At 39.5% G+C, this 21544-nt stretch overlaps 1 protein-coding gene across 7 annotated transcripts in view; it reads right to left on the bottom strand.

Annotated features, from left to right (window-relative positions):
• Nucleotides 1-21544, bottom strand: part of mast2 (microtubule associated serine/threonine kinase 2) — a 155781-nt gene that overhangs the window by 20518 nt on the left and 113719 nt on the right. For 4 of the 7 annotated variants that reach the window (XM_063500919.1, XM_063500920.1, XM_063500924.1 and 1 more), the window contains 6 exons: nucleotides 18228-18303; nucleotides 17195-17215; nucleotides 15913-15991; nucleotides 14635-14789; nucleotides 7491-7566; nucleotides 5563-5772 (listed from right to left, as the gene is read on the bottom strand). In XM_063500919.1, the coding sequence (XP_063356989.1) occupies nucleotides 5563-5772; nucleotides 7491-7566; nucleotides 14635-14789; nucleotides 15913-15991; nucleotides 17195-17215; nucleotides 18228-18303 (617 nt within the window). The remainder of the gene's footprint in view (nucleotides 1-5562; nucleotides 5773-7490; nucleotides 7567-14634; nucleotides 14790-15912; nucleotides 15992-17194; nucleotides 17216-18227; nucleotides 18304-21544) is intronic. The other 3 variants (XM_063500921.1, XM_063500922.1, XM_063500923.1) reach the window with 3 other exon arrangements.

Below are 21544 nucleotides of genomic sequence, written 5' to 3'. Positions count from 1 at the left end.
AAAAAAAACAACTAACAAACAAACAACTCGTATCTGTCAGGACAGGACAATAATTCATCAGTGTGAACTTTGATGACCTTGGACTGTATAGAAAACGTCTCTTGTGCTGGATTTGTCCTTCATAAACAAAGCAGAACAGCCATGAGGATGAACAGATGGTGGAGTCCTTCTTTCATTGACACCTGAGAGGTAATCTAAATCAGAAATGACCTCTGCCTCACTCCTTCGTATCCACCATGAAATGTCTGCCAGCACGGAGACAGAGCAATTTACTCAGCAATCCGTTGTAACTGACTGGAGATGCAGCTGGAGCAAACACTGACCCCTGGAAAGAAATGGGGTAGAAATAAAGTGCATCTGTGTGTGTGTGTGTGTGTGTGGTGACAAATCTGCCACTGTAACAAAATAAAATAATTAAAGAAAAACTGTGTACATGTGGTTTCATATGTGCACACATTTATGAATGTGGCATGTATGCATGTTTTTATAATGTATGTATGTGTCAGGCGGGGTAACACAGGGGAGGCGGCTGCTCATAAACAAAGCGTGGCTGACAGGTTGTTGTTTGTCTGACAGATGCAGAGGGCCCGGGGGCCCCTATAACCCCACCACCACCACCACCACCACCCTTGAATTATCTCTTGAATTATTTATAACTGTAATGAAACCTGGAGGGAGGGAGGGAGGGAGTGAATATCTACTGTATTGGTATTCTACTATATGTATGTAAGTATAAAGGAGATGGAATATTATGTATGTGCGTGTGTGTGTGTGTGTGTGTGTGTGTGTGTGTGTGTGTATGTGTGTACGGGTTCGTACTATCCTGGTGGGGACCAAAATCTGACTTTTACTATCCTGGTGGGGACTTTCTGCACCGTGGGGACCAAAATCCAGGTCCCCTCGGGGTTGAAAGCAATTTTCACACTCAAAATGCGGTTTTACTGTCAGGGCTACAATTAGGTTATGGTTAGGTTTAGGGTAAGGGTTAGGGTTAGGCATTCATTTTTAATGGTTAGGGTTAGGGTAAGGGGCTAGGGAAAGCATTGTGTCAATGGGATGTCCCCACGAGGATAGCAAACCAGACATGTGTGTGTGTGTGTGTGTGTGTGTGTGTGTGTGTGTGTGTGTGTGTGCGTGCATGTGTGGTTACTGTAAGGACCAGTGATCGGTGGTAATGGACAGCTGAGGGATAGGCTCCCACTACATAGAGACTAATTATCCAGAGACTATGTGAGAAAGAGACAGCCGGCATATTTTAACACTGTGTGGTTAACATGAAGTGACTCCCTGGTGGGTACACAGCATACATACAAGTCCTTTAACATCTTGAATCCACATGCACAGTGTGATCTAATTTATAGATTTTAGTGTATTACAAATTTATTCTATTATGCTAGAATGACGTGGATTGGACTTTTATGTTTGGTAAACGCATAGCGATTAACCATGCTAAGCGATACACACAGTTATTACAACTGATGCCAAAAACTTCATCTTCAAGATCCTTTGTCTTCATCAGCGGAGCACTGCTCGTCTCGTCAACAGAGAAGAAATTAGTTGATCATTTCACTTATATTGAAAAAGATCAACTAATTTTCATTAACAAATTTAATTTCTTGTGAATCATCAAGGCTGGTGTGAAATGAATACTGTAAAACATGCTATAATTCCGATTACCAGTGAAGCATATTATATAGCCCTGGAGTAAATATACTTAGTAAGACTTAATTAAACTAATTTAATCCTAATTTAAGACTGAAATTCAGGAAATGCTGGAAACTGTTGGCAGTGAAAGTGGTCTCACCAAATGTTTAAGGACTTTTCAGGTTCATTTATTTATTTTAACAAATGGTACAATAACCGTTTTTGCTTAACTAAGCTTCAATTTTGTTTAAAGGGAAGTACATGTAAGTACATATAATTTGGCAGTATCTTACTGTAAAATGTTCACAACCTTAGCTGCATTTCTGCAAATATAAAATAAATAAATTATATTTATGTCCTTTTTTTATTTAAAAAATGCAAGTTTTTTTTAAGATCAGAGGTAAATTCATTAAGTCTAACAGAGAGACGTGGGGATCACAGATAACCTAATACAACAATATCACAATACATGGTGTACAGAAATGATGTCATCACACAGCAACACTCAGTACAGTGGAACAAAGTCACAGATCCCTGTGAGCTGCTTTTCCTTCACTTCAAATTCCATTTTCTTTGCTTTTATTCATTTGAAAAGTACCACCACAAGCAGTCATGAAAAAGTGAATGAGAGATGTTTAAGAATGATTTAATGTGAATTTCTGGTGTTAATTCAGTTCAATTCAATTTAATTTATTTAACACAATAACATATGGAAGAAAAGATCTTTTTCTCATGCTTAACAGAGACCATACATCATTTCCTCCAAGCAGGTCACATTTGTACCTGAATTCAGCTAAAAGACTATTAAAAGCAGATGTTTGCAGCTGTGTATGGCTTGTGGCAAATCTGTTGAAGGTTCAGAGTGAAGGATGGACACTTAGTGACAGATCACTAGAGCTGAGATAGCTTTCTACAACCCTCTGCCCTCAGGTGACCTCCAGGAGTCTAACAGGGTCTCCCAGGGGTTCCAGCAGAGGATGTCCTGGATGGAGGTTGCCATAGTGACCGCCAGACAGGTCACTAAGGCCTTGTGACAGGGATAGATGACCAAGAGGAAGTGAGTATGAGCCAAAGGAGAGGGCTGAAGGTGGAGGACAGAAAAAGACAAGAGAATGACAGGAGGAGGAGAGTTTAGTCGGCCTCCTGTGAATTTTGTAATGAGGTCATGACACAAGGAAAGGAAAGAAAGGACACCAAAGAAGGGGATAAGGAATGATGATAAAGGAGAAGGACTGATAATTGCAGAAACCAAAAGGTGTAGGCTGGTAAAAATGAAAAACAAGGGGAAATGGTTTCATCAAACCAGCTTTTCAAAAATGAGAAAGGCTCATTTCTCAAGGTTACTCTGTAATTGGCTCATGTAAAGTGCAGTGAAGCATAGTAAAAAGCCACTGAGAGAACATACAAACTATTATTTTTGTTACCATTATTCCTGTAAAATTACAGGGTCAGTTTATCAAATGGCAAGTTTCTGTTGAGTTTTGTCATTTTCCAGCTTCAGCTGATTAAATTCCACTTCACTCACGCCCACGGAGTGGCACACAGAAATCTCACTACAGGGGAAAGTGAAACCATCAAGCTTCACGCAGTTTGTTTTTTAGACTTTTCGACAGTGTTTCTCTGTTTTTAAGGGAAACAAAGTTAGACAGGCAGGGTTGAGATTGTTTTAATATTTGCATTGATGGGATAGTAGCTATACTGGACAAAGGATGTTCAAGATGGAGTCACCAGGCAGGAGGAAAAGAGGAACCACAGAGAAGATTCATGGATTTAGTGAAGGTGTATATGCTGAGGGTTGGTGTGACAGAGGAGGGATAGGTTGAGATGGAGGGCCATGGAAGAAAAAGAACGCCTGATTTATTTTAGTGATCAAGTTATCTCGGGATAAAAAGCCTTCATTTAAGGTGTTCCTTTTGGTTTTTGAGTCACTGGATTTGTGATGGTCAGGTCACCTGTCCAAGGCATACACTTCGCCCAATTTGCCCAATAAAGATGGCATTGATTCCAGTTGGATAAGCAGTTAAGATGGACAAGATGAATGACATTCACTACATCAGGCAAAATGATCAATTCTGATGTAATTATATTTAGAAATATAATGAATGAAAAACTAGATTAACTCTCTGTTGAGATCTCTCCTGTTAAAATAGTAAATATCAGATAATGCATCAGCTTTCTGAGCTGACTTTTGAGCCAACAACAGCAGCATTTGGGAATAAATTGCTCACAAAGTCGCACTTAATGCCACAGAACACTAGTTAGACTCAACTTGCAGATAAGGGGTAAGTATAATACAACCCTAGTATTGTCTGACACAAAGCAACTAGCTGATTACAACAATTACAATATGGGTGTATTTGTCATCATCCTCTGAAGCATGCTCACTTCTCTTTTATGAACCTTTCAAAGGCTTTGCTTGTAGAACAATTTACATTTATTTAAGTTACAAGCTATTAAAGCCAGAGAAAGTAGTGCAGGCAACTCCTGAGGTATGACATCATATCAGCAACATTCAGTTTACCTTTGAGTCTGATCCTCAACAACAATGCAACCGAGTCTCAACGTCTCAATAAAGCTACACTGAATCAAACCGAAATTGACTCAACTGTAAAGTCGGCATCTGTCCCTTCCTCCTCCCAGCAGTCCATGAACACCTTCCACTCGCTCCTCCTTATCACCTCCTCCACCTCCTCTTCTTCCAGCCTCCTCTGCCACGAGGTGCGATACATGTCTCGGACAAACACCCACAAAAATTACGTGGAACTCCCATAAATGAAACACGTGCTGAGGTTGTCTTCACACCTGCATCCACCTGCTCACAAATTCATTTTCTGAGCTGTAGGTCTGCTTCACCTGCTGCTGCACTTGGCTATATTACAAAAAACAGAAGAAAAAAAAACAGTCTAATGTCGCCTAATTGGTGATGTCATCATTCAGCCCGCATTGCTGCATTGCCATCTGAGCTGGGAGCGCTTCTCCAGATGTGCACAACCTGAGTTCCTCGCACCCTCCAAAAGCCTTTGAACAGGCTTCATGCATGTACATCCACCTCCCCTTTCCTCTGTGAACCTGCTGGCCAATCGAAAGCAGAGGAATCCCCTCCAATCCTCAGCCATCCCAAAACCTTTCCACTGCACCTCCTTGCGTCTGGGAGAGTCATCCATCAGTCCCCAGTGACCACTGAAGTGTGAAATTAAAATCGGAGAGTGTGTGTGTGCTTGCCTGCATATATGTGTGTGTCTATGATTGAGATATCTTGTGTTTATGTGTCCCAGTAGAACAGAAGGTCAATAAGAGGCCTGTGGGAGCCACAATATCACACCCTCAGGCCCCCGAAAACTGAGCTAATAGAGATGTCACCACCACTCACACATGTGTAAGTACATTTCTGTGCTCTGTCATGTTGATATTCGTGTGTAAACGGACATGAGGTGTCTGAAATAATTTTGTCACACCAAGCGAGTAAATTTAAATTGATTGACAGAAATATACAAACTGTTTATGAAGGAATGTGTGAGAGCCCAGGAAGTCTTAGGTCTGTAAGGAACGGCAGCCTCTGTGCATTCATAAGACATGTGACAGTACCTGCAATCGTAATGTGTGAACAAAGGTGTGTGTCACACTGTAAGTTGTTGCACAGTAAACCAAGCATGGAAAATAATGAGAAGAGTTAAATAATAAAAACATTTCGAGGTCTTTAAAATCAACACTGCAGTCTACACCTGGTCAAAAGTGTCCGAGCTGATTTTTGTTTGCCTGTTTGTTTGTTTTTTAGAAGTGCATGAGGAACACAATTGGAAGCAAATGAAGTTCTTATATTTAGATTGCTCTTACACGCTTTATTCAAAGGAATGATTAAGAATTGGAAGCAAAAGTGGCTTATTGCTGGACTGTGAATAAACTTGTGAATCAACTTACATCTTGCAGCAGCTTCTCCAGATTCTCCTGGAGTTCGTAGAAGTAGCGGGAAGTGATGAGGTCCTCTCTGCTTTTCTCCAGGCAGTCTCTGGACAACTCTATAAGCTGATGATGAATGAAGCTCAAGACCCCATCGGCCAATGGGCAAATCTTCTCTGGGGCCGAGGAGGCAAGCAGCTCGGCCAAACGCTCCTCCATTTGAGCTGTCGCCTGAGGGGAGGAGGTGGAAGGCAATTACAGGGTGGGGAGAAGGATGAGTCACACATAGGTACGCTCATGTGAGACACATGGAGAGACAGTAAACGGCACGGCTATAAGATCATCACATATGTAAGGGAAAATCCCTTCTAATTGAAAAATTTATTATTCAAAAATGATGTCTGATACAGGCCTGAAATAATGTACTCAATGAAACACTAAACTTCTAGTCTTTAGCATAATACTTCGTCTATGTCACAGTAATTGAACAAATACTTAAAGGGACAGGTCGCTGTAAGAAAAAAGAGAGAAATATGGAACAGAGACGAACACTAATGTCACATATTAATAAGAAATAAGAGTATTTTATTTCAAAATGCTGCTCATACAGCACTTACTGCAGCTGCTTCATTGAATAAAAACAACTTGCAATAATATTTCAGTTGTGTATAAATCCTGTATTAAATAGAAAATAGAAACAAAGCAAACGCATCGATCTCTTAGACTTCCACATATTGATCAGCCAGATCATTGGACAGCGTTTCCGGATCTTTTTTACACGTGTGCATATCTCTGCATGCTGGAGTCTTAATTTGCACATGTGGATGTGCAGCCTTACTGCACAGTAACGAACAACATATTTTTTAAAGCAGTGCTGCATTAGGGCTTCAAAATATATGCTCATTTTGAATATGTTCTTAGCACCAATTTTTATTAATTACTGTGGTGCATCTATTTTGTTTTTTTAAGTTATGTTCTCTACTCAAATTCAGACAAATGCTGCAAAATTGATGGTGCTGGATAATGAACAAACACATACTGTGAAAGCAATCCAAGTCTCTCTAGGCAAAGAAATGAGATATTTGACCAAGTCAATGACCTGATATTAGCCTAACAGAGCATGATTTTCAGTTGTTAAACTGACTGCACAAAGATTCACAAACATGCAGCAACTAAAGCTGAGTAAAGGTCTAGCAGAGCATCTCGATGGAGGAAATGCAGCATATGGTGATGTCCGTGGGTTCTAGACAGCAGTCACTGACTGCCAAAACTTTTTTTTTTTTTTTATCCACTTCTTAAAAACAATCTTAAAATATTGAACTACGTATAATGCAATTTACATTCTTTAACAGTTAACTCAATATATTAGCAACATGCCATGAATTAAAGCTGAACGTCTACGCTTTAGAAACATCTTGAAAGACTGATTTAAAATCCACCGGGGTGGTGTACAGAGGCAAAATGACAAAAACTGTGTCAATGATGAAAACCTAAAAAACACAACTAATATCAAAATACCATTGTTGTTTTTATAGGACTGCTTAAAACTGTATTAGTAGCTATAGAGATGAAATGTGTTCATTGACTAATGTAAGCAGAAGGTGTCTGAGCCCATGCACTTATTACAGAATCAGGTATGTTTTTGATGTAACGCTGCAATTCAGCACTACTTCTCAGCCTGGTCCCTTGCTCACAGAAACATCTGTAAATTCTTTTTTTTTTTTTTTTTTAAATACACTGTGTACTAAAGATGATGAAATCCCCAAATTCTTGCAGGTGTCCACACAGTAGTGAACTCTAAACATTTTTAACTGCTTGTTGTTTGGATTCTAGACCAACTTTGAAAGCAAAGACTTAAACTGAGGTTCTTGCATTGTTGTTCTATTGTCCATCCCTTTTTTTAGCACTTCCTTTAGTTTCTTTAGGAACTGTGTGTCAGTAATACAAACCTTTGGGAATCTCTCCTTGTACACATGGTTCATCATCATAATCTCATGGTCAAAGGACACAGGAGAGCGCCCAGGGCTGAAACAAAGCAAATGGAGATAATCACCAACTGTAAGCCATTAAAGTCTTAGCATGCCTTTAGTTAAATGTGCTGACAGGCAACAATTATTTTCAAAAAGCCTAAACTGTTTAACATATGCTTTCCAGGACAGTCACACGTTACTCTTGATGTAGCTCATCAGGAAATTGTTCTGTGTATACTGTGGAACCAAAAATATGAGCATGTGATGCACAAACACTAGCATTTGAAGCCAAATACTTGTGAGAAGGGATCATGTGAGCATCCATAAATAATTCAGTACATAAGTCCACCTGTTCACTATGTCAGAATTAATGATAGTAATATAGTGATAGTCATGGTCCTCTAGTGTATAAAGTAGTAGACCCAAACTTTAAATCATATCTCCAGATGGTAAAAATGAATATAATTTCTTTAAAGATTCTCTGTAACGTACATAAAAAGCACAAACTAGTATAAAGCAAAGACAGATTTTTTTTTCTCCACAGATGAACATTTAGAGAAGTTCTGGTGCTGGCTTGTATTCTGAAAAAACAGATCCGCCCTGTCAGAAACAGGCCTCAGGAAACTGAAGTGACAGACAGGCTCGGTCAGCTCAGAGCAGAGGGGAAGAGAAAAGGGATGGTGCTCACACACAGTAACAGGACCTGGGGGTCTTCATCATACGTGCATCTTCAGCGGTGTCAACCGAATACCATGACATCCTCTAGACTCACATGGTTGCACACACTGAGCAGCGCAAAGGTAACGCCTCTGGAGGCTGGCAGACCAACGGACAGCATGTGTGCGTCAGTAATAAGCCAGGCATCTTCACTACTCGTCCAGCTCCGTGCAGCGAGTCTCCATTAGTCCTCGGGGGCTATTCATGCCCTGACAGACTGACAGTGATGTCTCCTTTAGTTCATACTAGCACCAACAGTGGACTTCATTTTCTCTGTATTGTGCTTCTCCCGGGACTCATCCCTTTTCTTATTCTATCATGAACCAACCCCCACACCTGACCTCTCTCTACAATAACACAAAACAGCAACAGTAGCAATACCCTTGACCTTTCCATGTCTCACTTTCACAATATGAGATGATGACAGGTAGAAGGCAGTATGTGTGTGTATGTGTTTTAGTCACAGAAGAAACATTTAATTCTGAACAAGGCTTTGATAACCTCCGGTTTCATTTACTATCATATATGAAAGTGAAAACTGCTCTCCAAACGATAAGCATTTTAGGAATTTTAGGAATCTGGCACACAACATATCTTCATCTGTTTTAAACCAATAGTTCGGTTGTTATTAACTGTTTCTGGAATGATTTTAAAGATCCTTCTTGAAGATACACTGTCAGTACATTTATTATAAACATCTATCATATGTAAACACGGCCATAAATTCAACTGTTATTAAAACTGTCTAAGCTTGCCTTTAGTGTCACTCAGAAACAACTTGAATACATGTTTATTACTAGAAGGGTGATGCCAGTGTACTTGAGCACACTGGATTTTAAATTCTGCTCCCCCTTGTATGTAAATGGTCTGAGCAAAAGGCGGAAAATTAATGAAGGCATCTCTATAACGCAGCCCACTTCCATCCATTCGTCCATTTATCCATCCATCAATGTACATCGACATCTATGGTCAATTTAGCAAGCGCTAAGCTATGTACAGGGAGTCTTTTGTCCTGTTTTACTCCCATCACCCCCAGCCTGGCTGGAGTTTTGTCTCTATTATTGTAGGGTCTTTACCTTACAATATAAAGCACCTTGAGGTGACTTGTTAAGATCTGAGGTTATATAAATAAAATTAAATTGCACTGAGTGTATATTTCCTCTGTTTTTCAAGAGGCCTAAAGTGACTTTTTATTGCTCTTACAACTTAACCTCATAAAGGGTCATCACATCAAGGGGGTAAAACATTTTTGCTAAACTCAAATATAGCAAAAATATCTAATTTTACAAAAAAAAATTTTGACCTGAAGGCCAACCAACAAGTTACTTGTTTTTAAAATGAATTGAAATCTTAAGAAAACATTAAAAAAGGAAGTGCAGAAAAGACACCTCACAATTTCTGCAAACTTAAGAGACTTAATATGACTGAGGTTACAAACCCCCCCAAACAAACACAAAGACATTTTAGCCACCACACATCTGTTAGTATGAGTCACTGATAAACACACAAATATACCCGTGCACACAAGCACATACATGGTGACCTGTACCATGAGGTAATGCTCTGAGTCATCAACCAGCAGCTCAAAGTCCAATTACGAGCGTAATAGGAATGAGAACAGCCTGAACGTGACAAACATGCTGAACGTCATGAGCGCAGTTTATCACGCTGACAGATGACCACACACACACACACACACACACACACACACACACACACCCCGCTGTGAAAAAGTATTTGCCACCTTCCTGATTTCTTACTTTTTTTTTGCATATTTGTCATGTTTCAGATGATCAAACAAATTTTAATATTAGGTAAACATAATCAAAGCAAATACAAAATGCAGTTTTTAAATTATTATTTCATTTATTAAGGATAACCTTGGCAGCAATCAAGCAATTAAAAAAACTGGTAAGGAGGTTTTTTTTTCTTTGCTGTGCAGGAATTTTGGCTCGGTATTTGCAAAAATGTTTTTAATTTGGCTACAACTGAGGGTTTTACGGTCATGAGCACCTTAATCAATCAAATTAAATACAGACCCCTCCCAAAAATCTTTTTACATATATTCTGATCCAACTCTACGATAACGATTTCAAACTTAACTGAAAAGGACCTCATCCTTCCTTTTCACTGCTTCATTGTAAAACATCTGACTGTTGAATTTGTTAACAGCTTAAAATTGAAAAAGCTAGAAGGAAAATGTGTTTTCAACTAGTTGGTGAAAGAAAACTGTCTTTGTGACATAATGGCACAGCAATAACACAGAATTTGGGTTTACTGATGCTTTACAAAAAGAAAAAGGCTAGAATATCTGTGCATGTGAACATGCAAAGGCAATTGTTAGTCATGTACGTCAATCACCTGATGCGATAACATGTTCAACTTTAAAGCACTTCTTTAATGTCCGTGTGCCTTAAAAAAATTAAGGAAAGAGAAAATCAATCAAAAGCTGGGCAGCTCTGCCACAGGGCTCAGTAAGTAAAGGAGGTGGAGTTTGTACAAAACAGCCTGAGGCACTTTCTTAATTTTCACAGTATATCATTGGTGTCTTCTTTGTGTTCTTCTTGTTGGACGCTCATGCCTGTGAGCAGCCTGAGCAGATATTAAAATAAATCTCCCATTCAGTGTGCGGTAGCGGACGCCAGAGTGAAATCCTCTGGATGAATAACATAAGAAAGCCAGACAAAGGCTAATTAGAACCTGGCTATATTTCTGCGGTAATGGGAAATAAAAACTGCCTTGCGGCAATCCCTGCGAAAATCGTCTTAGTCATTACTCTGAGAAATGACCTTGGAGAAGAGATATTGGAGCAAACTGTGGGACAGTTGTTTTAGTGTGAGCCTGCAGTTCGAAAGTTAGCACTTATACTTTCAGAAAGATATGAAATTTGATAATTAAAACATTGGGTGAAGGCCCATTTTCTTTCTAAGTGGTCATGCCACATGTGACAAAAGGCACTCAAAATGCAAAAGAGCTGATTTCTGCAGAGGATAATTGAAGTAAATCAGATGAGACAGGGAATCAGACGGTGATGGTGAGGTTGGGGGGGAAGGCTGAGGTGAGGTGGGAGGAGAGATGATTGGTGTGTGTGTGTGTGTGTGTGGGTGTGTGTGTGTGTGTGTGTGGGTGTGTGTGTGTGTGTGTGTGTGTGTGTGTGTGTGAGAAAAAGAGAGAGTGAGAGAGTGAGAGAGCGAGACAGAGAAAAATAACATTGCTGCTTCACAACTGAGGCGTCTGACTTGGGGAAATAAGATGCCTAATTGAGCGTGACAGAGAGGGGGGCACGTTGTGCCTTCACCACCAAAAATCATCGGTGATGTCATTAAAATCCTCCAAGCTAAAACCTAATGAAAATATAAAGGAACAGTGAAGGTATGTTTGTTTAGTGAATCCTAAAACAGTGGTGCAAATTCTTTTCAAAATTGATGTAAAGTGTAATTTCAGTACTTTGTCTTCATTTACTTTCTGGCTCTGTGTCCAGTCACGAATTTCAATTTGTGTTAAGCTGCTTAAACTCAACTATTAATAAAACCATAATTATAAAATATTTTCTAGCTTTTTGTGTTTGCATACAGCCTTTCTTCGGAAGTACACATTTCATCTATAATCCGCAATTTGTTTCTATTGCGTGAAATTCGTTAAAGTTAAAATTGTCAGATAAATTAGTCACCTACCATTTCTGACTTTGCTGTTTGCTCAGCATAAAAGCACCAGAGAAAAGTCTGGACACACAGTGTAGAAAAAACACTGAAGAAAGCAAAGCTGTCAGGTGTGCTGATCCAAGCTACTGCTAAGATAAGAGCAAAAGCCCTCTTAAGGCTTTTTGAAGTGCAGTCTTAAAAACAGCAAAATACTGTTATGAAAAAGGCTCAGAAAAAGAGGAGCAAAGAAGGGAATCAGTGCCTGCTGAGTATAAGCTCATTGGAGTTACCAGCCTTAAAAAGGTTTGGACGTCACAGAGATGCTTCCCGGAGATCAAGTAGTGCACACCTCCCCTCATCAGTTGCTGTGTCTTTACCAGACACTGAGAAAAAGAAGAGATGGTTTCTGCCTGTGACATTCCCACCATGAATCATTTAGAAGGAGCTGTTATTGTGTGGGGGCTTTGCTAGTAACGGTCAGATTTAAGGCGACACTTTAGTGGCAACCAAAAGATCCTGCAGTGACACATAGTCCACCTGGTTTGATCTTAGTGGGACCATCATTTATTCAGTGAGCCAGACCACATCTTCAGGCTCTGTAAGGACTGTTAAAAAGGAAGCAGCAATGATGGAGTGCTGCATCAGTTAGCTTGACCTCTACACTCACCAACAGAAATGGTTGCAGACTGTAGAGTGAAAGGGAAGGAGACAAGAGGTGCTCAGCCTTGAAGGAACCCCCTCAGGTGATGGAAGCTGTCCAGGTGATGACTGACAGATTGAAGAGTGTATAAAACTGATATGAATTTAAAAAAAATTGTTTTTCTGTATTTAAACATCCTTGTTTACTACATAAATATGATGTATTCTTTTTTTAAGCTATGATGTCTTAAGCGCCCAACAATACAAACAGATCTATGATCCCATTTTGCTTCTGCAAAAAATTAGATTAATAAAGAAGCTACAGAATGACAAAACAATGGTGAAGGTCATTCCTTACAACAGAATGATAAAATATATGATCATTCTATTATATATTATTGCTTTGCAGCTCATGTTGACTATATGGCCTCTCTCATCCAAACACACATACTCTTCTTCTCTTGTTCCTTCTTTTGTCTGATGGGTCCAGTCAGTGACTCCAGTTAATTTCTTTCATTGTTCTTCTTTTATCTTTTTGCGTTTCCTTTTCAAACGTTTAAACTGCATTTACTCCTCACATTATTACTGCTTTCTGTTGGCTATTCCTCTGAACTTGTAGATTGTCTATAGACTGCTCATTAAAAGCTTTTTAATGGCACTCACTGCTGGTAGACTAATATGATGTCAGGGTTTTGCTGAGGCTCACTCCTCCTTCACACGAGGGGGGCTGACAACCAGCCACAGTTGAAACACTTTTCAAAGTCACCTCAGAGTAAAGTAACTTGCTCACAGTCAGCAAGTGCTCTGTGCTTGTCAGCTCTTCTTTTATCTCTGATAGAAGCAGGTACATTTTATTTTATCTTGGTCTTCACCCTTTTAACTGTTGGTGCTAAAATGTAACATCTAAGATCTTTTTATTTCATTTTATTTTTTTTACTGGAGAGATATCAAGGTTATATAGGGACACTGTTGGTGGTGGATTACCTGAGATAGCATACCACACAAACACAAACACAGCGGGAGTCTAATCAGATACACACCATGTAACTTGGTATTGCCTGCTTTCATCTCATAGGATGAAAGCATTCGATATCTATCCATAAAGAAACAGGGATAAAGATAAGGAGAACGATGCCGAGACGAAAAGATGAAGGGGTCAAAACAAGTGTGTGAAACAAGGAAATTTTAAAGAGGACTGATACAGAAAATCTGCAGATGATAGGATGAGGTGAAATCTGAAAGTATCTCTTGACAACCAGGAACAGAAATAGAATCACAAAAAAGCAAAGATGGCTGGAGACGGCCAAAGACAACGCAACACTGACAGAGCTACAGTTTGACAGGTGAGTGTCACAGTGAGGACTATTCTCACTTACACCTGTCATGGGTAAGTCAGAGGAATATGCATGACCTTTTTAAGACTGACAAATACACACACAATCTGGGTCTGCTAATGTTTGTTCATCCTATGTGAAATGCTATTTTAGTGCTATGCTGTATTTAAAATCAGACCTCCACAAGTGAAGGGGCACAGCAGTGTGAACCTCCTCTACAGACTAATGAAGGCCCAGCAACTTTACACTCAAAATGAGCAATCTTCATCCAGGACTGACTGATAACGCAAAGCTGCATCACTTTTTCTGACACAAACTGAAGGTGAGAAAAACCATCTCTAGATCATGGGACAGAAAGGATACATTTATGAGATTACTTTTAAATTCAAGTACTGACTTGATCTGAATGGTCTGCACCTACAAGTGCAAAAAGATCTACATTGTTTGTAAAATTGTATATTTTACAAAGACAATACTGGTTGATTAAGCTGAGAAACGATACTCCTTTTTGAAAACGATATGCTCCCTTTGAATGTAAAAAAAAATTGAGAGAGACATGTTTAGCAGAGACATGTGTTGCATCAACTCTTCTTTGAATAGCAAGCAGGGTTTGTGCGTCTGGGCCCTACAAGGGTTTTTCTTTTGCAGGAAGCCTCTAGCAGCTATAGAAAAATGCATGGCATTTGCTTTATCGCTCATTTCTGCTTTCCGCTAACACGTAGGCTGGGTTTCATGTTGCATTTTGCTGGATCTAATCAGAGTATATCTTGTGAGCTAGCCCAGAGCTCCTACCTTAGGCTGCGGGACCGTGGTCTCATGGCGGGGGAGCGTCGTCCCTCCTCATCTGTGATGCTCTCAGAGCTGAAGTGTTTGGTAAGGAAGTGCAGCTCGTCAGGTGTGGGCTGGAAGGGCAGCTGGTGCAGCTTCTCCTGGGATGAACAGGAGGACTGTGAGAGGAGGAGCACAAACGGAGTATAGATTACAACCAGCACTGAAGCTACACTGAGGAGTTAGGCCGGAGCTAAACGGGGATTAGAAGAACTCTGGGTTGAGTTTGTCTGTGGAGTAAAGTTTAGTCCCCTTCTCATTAGAGGAGAAAGGGACAGGGAAAGCAGATTACTCCAAGCTGGAAATGCTTGTAAGGTTTGAAGGAAGCTAAGCTAGGATTATACTACAGGCTAAAACTATTTTTGCTTGTATGATGTATTTTTTAAAAATTAAAGTGCTCTAAATGGAAATTGGTGCAAGGAAATTCTAGCATTATCTCTAGCTGGAACAATTTGTGGTAGTCTGTCCTTGCAGGAATTCCAGGTGTTAAGGCTCGTTTCTACACAGTGGAAAGACTGAAGAATGAAGTGCTTGGGATATCTGTAAATCTGTGTGTCATCAAATTATAATGTATGTAGTTTTGCAATTCCACTACTGGAAATGTTTTCCAAACAAGTTTAAGCTGAACTTCAGTGAATGTGAGTTTCTAAAGCTGACAAGTGAAAAGTCCCCAGTTTGATTTCAGTAGGAGGGACGAATCCTTTTGGGGTTGTGACAGAAAGGGCATACAGCATAAAAAAACCCACCAGTTAGGGTGAAATTCACACAACAAAGGTCTTATTTGTCTGACTAAGATAAAAGGGAAGGGGGACTTGGTTCTCTCATAGTACAATGATTGTGTTAGTCTGGATGCTGAAGTTCACGGCTTCTCAGACAACTTAGCCAGCCTGCTGCCTTTGATGCACAGCGAGTCTCATTTTAAAGGCAGGAGCCACAGAGGAAGTGTGCAATTTTAAAAAAAGGGAGATGAAAGAACAGCAGAAAGTAAAGGACAAGGAGGAGAATAAGACCAAGTGGGACATTTGACATGTCCCTAAGAGTGAGGGGAAAAAAAAGAGTAGGACGCAGAAGTACACAGTAAGGTATCAGAATGAAGGAATCAGCAGTGGAGGCTATGGCAGTTTTGCAGCTTTGTAGTAAGTGAAATAAAGTATCTGTTTCTAGTTTTCGTGGATGAGTCTATAGATCACTACAACAGACATACAAATACATGCATAGACAGAGTATAGTGAATGTATTTACCGAGACAGTGGAACTGGGAGTGTTGGTGCCATATCCAGAGGAAGGCAATGAAGCGAGAGACCAGCGTCTGCCATCCGTCCTTAAAAACAAAGAGCGAACATTAAAGAAAATGAATGAAGACATCAGCACTCAATGATCATTTTCAGTGAAATACCACATATTCTCCACAGCCAGAATAACAAGATGAAGCAGTGTCACATACAGTGGAAAAGTATTACAGTAGGTGGAAGAAAAGGTGAAGCCGAAAGATAACATGGAACCTAATGTGTACAAAAAGCATCCACTGAGACTTTGCACACGTAAAGAGAAGCACCACAGAGTTCACAGACTCGACAGCTCATCCTGTGTCAGAAAAGCCGGATTCTTTACTTCACAAATACCTTCTGGTTATCAAACATTAGCCAGCTTTTTGTCACTTTCAGTAAATATTCATCCTAACAAACCTTAAGTGCCTCCTTACCCCTTCTGTGTCTCAGCTCCAAATCCAATTAAACATGTCCGACTTTAAAAACATCTCGCAAGTATTTCATTTCTTTTTGTTTTACACTTTTGGCTAAAACGAGTGAAACTTCTTCTGGAGATTTTTGAAGAAATTTATAAAAAGATCATGAAAGCACTTATTTAAATATCTAAAAAATGATTTGTTTTTCCTCTAAAAAACCCCTGTGGTGTTCATTATGGTATTTGTTTATGGATGTAATTCTCTCTTTTGTTTTTTTTTCTCTCTATTGTCTATGTGTTCTGGGGGGTTCTTCATTTTCCTCGTGTTACCTTGTCTGTCTACATATTCCTGTTGTCTCTGGACTGTCCCTCATTCAATTTAGTTCCACTTTTATTTTGAAGGTTAGTTTATCTTTTCTCTGTTATTCCTTCCTTCTTCCGCGCCCCCACTGGTGTCTGATTGACTTCACTCCTTATTACCCTTCTTCTTCAAAAGGAACACTCCTGGTCTTGGTGAGAGAGATGGAGAGGCTAGCCTGAAGAGCCATAACTGAAAATGTACTTCCCCTGCGGAAGTGTTTTGTGAGATCAAATGAGAATGTTTGAGTATTCACAAATAGAAAAAAACAAGAGGATGCTTTTTCATGTCATTCTTATCTCTGCTTATTAAAAAAAGCAGAGATAAATGTGTGTGTGTGTGTGTGTGTGTGTGTGTGTGTGTGTGTGTGTGTGTGTGTGTGTGTGTGTGTGTGTGTGTGTGTGTGTGTGTGTGCTGAGTCATGCAGGACAGAGGGCAGGAAGAGGCAGGCGGAAAAGTCAGAGGTCAGAATGGAGACATTACCTGTCAGCCCTGTGTCCATGGCTGTGAAGAAGACAAGACAATGGTTTTCTTTTTATTTATTTATTTTTACTGCTGTCACACAGACTGAAATATAGATGCAAATTGCCTCAGTTGGTTTTCCAAACAAAACATCTGATAAAGAAAAAAGTTTAAATGCTGATACTTTGTTGGCAGTGCAGAGTGGCACAGTTTTTGTTGCAAGCCATATGTATTTTTTATTTTATGACAACAAGCACAATTATTTTCATGCAAAGCCAAATGAAAAGGCATTTCAAAAAATACATTTAAACGAAAGTGTTTCTGGTAAAATAAGGCTTTTATGTGAATAGGAACAGTAGACCCAAATCAATGGCCCATCATATCAGACTCCACCACACGGTGTCCCTCTCACCCCACAGTGTGCTGAGCAGCGACAGCTCTGAGGTCAGTGGCTGGACAGAGAGGGATTTCCAATTCAAATCAGCACTAATGCTCCTTTTCGCTGCTGCCTGTCTGTTCGGCTCAGTCCTCGAATGGAGAGTCTCAGCTCAATCAAATAGATTCCAACCCCCCCCCCACCCCCCCCCCCCACCCCACACAGCTAGGGATCATGGTGTCTCACAATAGTTCCTGGAAGTTAGCAACATACGCTAGCCACGGCACAGATATGGGCGCACAGATCTTTTAAAGATAAGATATGTAAAATAGTATTTACAAATTTGCCTCCTCATCAGCTCACACACTCATTTACATCAGCACCAGCTCAGCTCTCATAGGGCTCTCATAGGTCACTGAGTTGTTTAACACTGTTTCAAAGATACGGACATTAAAAAGATGAAGTACACCTTATCTATTTGGGCTCAACATCTGCAATCTATTACTTTATTTCTATTTTTTTCCTGATGTACTGTATAACTTAAAACTGAAAAGAACTGGTAAGAGCTAATGATCACTAATACAATCAGTTTGTTTATTGAGGACAACAACGCTTCTGTGTTTTTTACTTGTGTGACTGCAAACACAAACATCCTTAGCACATAAATGGAAGTCTTACCTGCGAGCAGGAACAAAGGAGAAGTGTGCAGCTGTGTTGGGAGAGAAGTTGCGAGGACTGTCCAGTGGGCTGGTCCCTGAAAGACAGAGAGAAGTAAAGGAATAAGCAGGAATGACAGTAAGACAAACAGAAAACAGAATACCTACATCTGTGTTCACATGATGAGTTCTTTCTTTAACACAGTGAACACTTTTATGGCAGCTAATTCAGGGAGAATCACAGGGAATGAAAATCATATCCGATTACCTTACTTCATGGCTGATGAGAAGTTCATTAACTGATCGGGATGTGTTTTGTTAACATGTGCCATTTTCATAATAAAAGACAATGTGTGAAGTCTTAATGCAGACTATGCAAATAGGTAAGAAAAATGTTTCGGGTTTTTTTTTGTCATCTCTGGACTTGTCATTTCATGTTGCTCACCAACTTGGTGCTACTATTGTTTATATCAGGGATCAGCACATAATGCTGATGCCAGTGAGCATGCCAACCAACCATGATCACAGAGAAGAAGATGCAAAGATGCAGAAGAGGAAAAGGGGATGTCTGCAAACACACAACTGGCAACTGAGACTGATGATAAAGATGTGAGATGTCTTTTTTAAGTGGAGTTCAAGGAAATAAAAATCCAAGACAAAATAATAAGGAAAGAGGCAGAGGGACTTTGTTCTTTTATTACTCTGATCAAAGCCCAGGTAACGGCTCCCAGTAATGATATCATTATATCAATAATAAAACATAGCAAAGCTATGTGCTTACTCAAGACAGTAATCTCAAATACATAATAATATCTGTGCATCAGAAAAATGAAAACTTTGTCTTTACCAAAAGCTAGTTAACTTCCTTTAACTTTACCCTCTTAGCTCATTACCTACTGACTAGTAAGATGCATTAGAGGTAAATCCAGTACCTGTGTCAGAGATTTGTTCTATGTCAGGACTAATATTTTTCACCTTATAGGTACTTTGCTTGAGCAGTATTACTACAAAACACTGCAAACATTCCCATCCCAACCCAAACCAAATACTCGGACTATAATATACTATTATATTTTTATAAATGTCTTCTTCTGTACAGGGTCTAACCAGAAACCTACTCTCGATGACATCACCAAGTTATTTTTGACCAGAATATTTCCTTTGACGCAAACATTAAATAAATATGCCTTCTTTCATCTGTGCAGTATTGTTCATAATGGGGTTCTTAAAAAAAAAATCTAACTTTACAGAATGAATTATTTGTGCTACAAGACATCTTTCTGCTGCATTTACCAACCTGAAAATATGAATGAGAAGATAAAAAGGCCCTCATTGTGAAAGCAGAGCATGTCTTAAGTGTTCTGCTCATTCATTTGTTTTCCTTTATTCTCCATCACTTTAAATTTCTGACCTTGAACAAGACAAGAGCAAAATGAGAATCCAAATGTAAGATGTATGAAGAGAAGAAACGTGGGCGATATGCAGAAAATAAATTGGAAAAATAAATAAATAAATAAACAGGGGAAGTGGCTGTAATAGAAGACAGAGAGGAATGAAGATGGGCTCTCTCACAACCTGATTGAGTGTCTCATTAAGTGAACGAGCACACAGGGGAAAGTAAAAGGTAAAGAGCTTAAAGGAATGACTAGTCTGTCTTCTTGAATCACACAGAAAGGTGGAGTTAAAAATTTAGATTAAGATAAAGTAGGTGAACCACCTGCTTTTTACATTTACTATTACACTGCTGAAAATATACAAAGATAAATGAATGCAGTTTAGTTAACTCCTTTTATATCACTTAGACTGATAACACATCATATAATGATTGTGGCAATCAGTGAGTTAATTACTCTAAACTGGATAAAGGGGAAGAAAAAACAGCTTCCCCAAAGAAAATCATGTGTAAGTAGCTAAACAATAACTTAGTTTGAGAAACTGGGGACACAAACACTCAATTTCTGCTTCAACTTCAACACAGAAGGGAAACATTTCTCTTCACTGAACACTAAATATCTCCAGAACAGCTTGAATTGACTGTGAAGCTCATAATGCAGCCACTGCCACAGAAGCCACAGATGATCCTCTGTTTAATAAAGCTGACATTTTTTAATTAAATATGCTGACATATCCGTGCAAAAGCAGTGGAATGGATATTCATGGCCAGTATCTGCAGGGAGAAACAGCACTCTGATAATAATTCAGCAGAATGAGGCTGAAGGAAGAAAGGGTGAACACAGATGAATAGCAGAGGAAAGGCTGGCAGCCTCAAAAACAGGAGGAGAGATTAAGTAGTCGGACATTTCCACATCAATTATGCAGTTTTCTCCGCAGCATGTCTGGACAGAGCAGAAACTCAAATATTAATGCGAGCATTTGCTTGCCTTCAGATGGGAACCTCTGTCTGTCTAGTTGGCTGTGCAGAACATGTATGCACATATTGGAGTGAACAGGTAGGTTATTAGTCAGACAGATTGCTTGTTAGTCTACATCTTACTTGTGTCAAATGTCTTATACATGATGTAGTATGGCTGTAAGGATGCTGCTGAAGTTGCATTTAAAAGGACATGGAGTTGTCCCTGGAGCTGTTAGCAGGCTCACCCACTGCACCGATCCTCCCTGTTCATATTTTATACTATACTTAGAACTGTTTGTGCATATGTGCATGGACATTATTTAAGATCCATCTCTCTCACCAAAGAGAAATCAGACACATCAGCGATGGGTCAACTGGTGTGTTTGTGTTTAGAAAGGATGGTTAGGTCTCCTCAGACGTTTTTGCACGAGAATGTGTTTGTGCTCATAGGTTGATGACAAGGCAAGGCAAGGCAAGTTTATTTATATAGCACAATTCAACAACAAGGTGATTCAAAGTGCTTTACAGAGACATTAAAAGCAAAAACAAATAAAAAGCATGATTTAAAATTGATTAAGACAAGCAAACAAACAAACAAACAAACAAAACAGTATTTAACATCAAAAATCAAAACAGTAGATAAAATCAGAACAGTAGATAAAATCAGAACAGTAGATAAAGTCAGTAGTTAAAATGTAAGTTTTGAAATTTAAGCTTAAAAGTGTGGATTTGGTGCTTTATTCAAAAGCAGCTGAGAACAGGTGAGTCTTCAACCTGGATTTAAATAAACTGAGCGTTTCAGCTGATCTGAGGCTTTCTGGGAGTTTGTTCCAGATATATGGAGCATAAAAGCTGAATGCAGCTTCTCCGTGTCTGGTTCTGACTCTGGGAACTGATAAAAAACCGGATCCAGATGACCTGAGGGATCTGGAAGGCTCATACTGGGTCAGGAGGTCACTGATGTATTTTGGTCCTAAACCATTCAG

This window comes from Pelmatolapia mariae, linkage group LG17 (genome assembly GCF_036321145.2).
Source record: "Pelmatolapia mariae isolate MD_Pm_ZW linkage group LG17, Pm_UMD_F_2, whole genome shotgun sequence".
Classification (NCBI taxonomy): Eukaryota; Metazoa; Chordata; class Actinopteri; order Cichliformes; family Cichlidae; genus Pelmatolapia; species Pelmatolapia mariae.
Note: the sequence above shows the minus strand (reverse complement) of the source record. Positions and strands in the feature narration are given on the sequence as shown.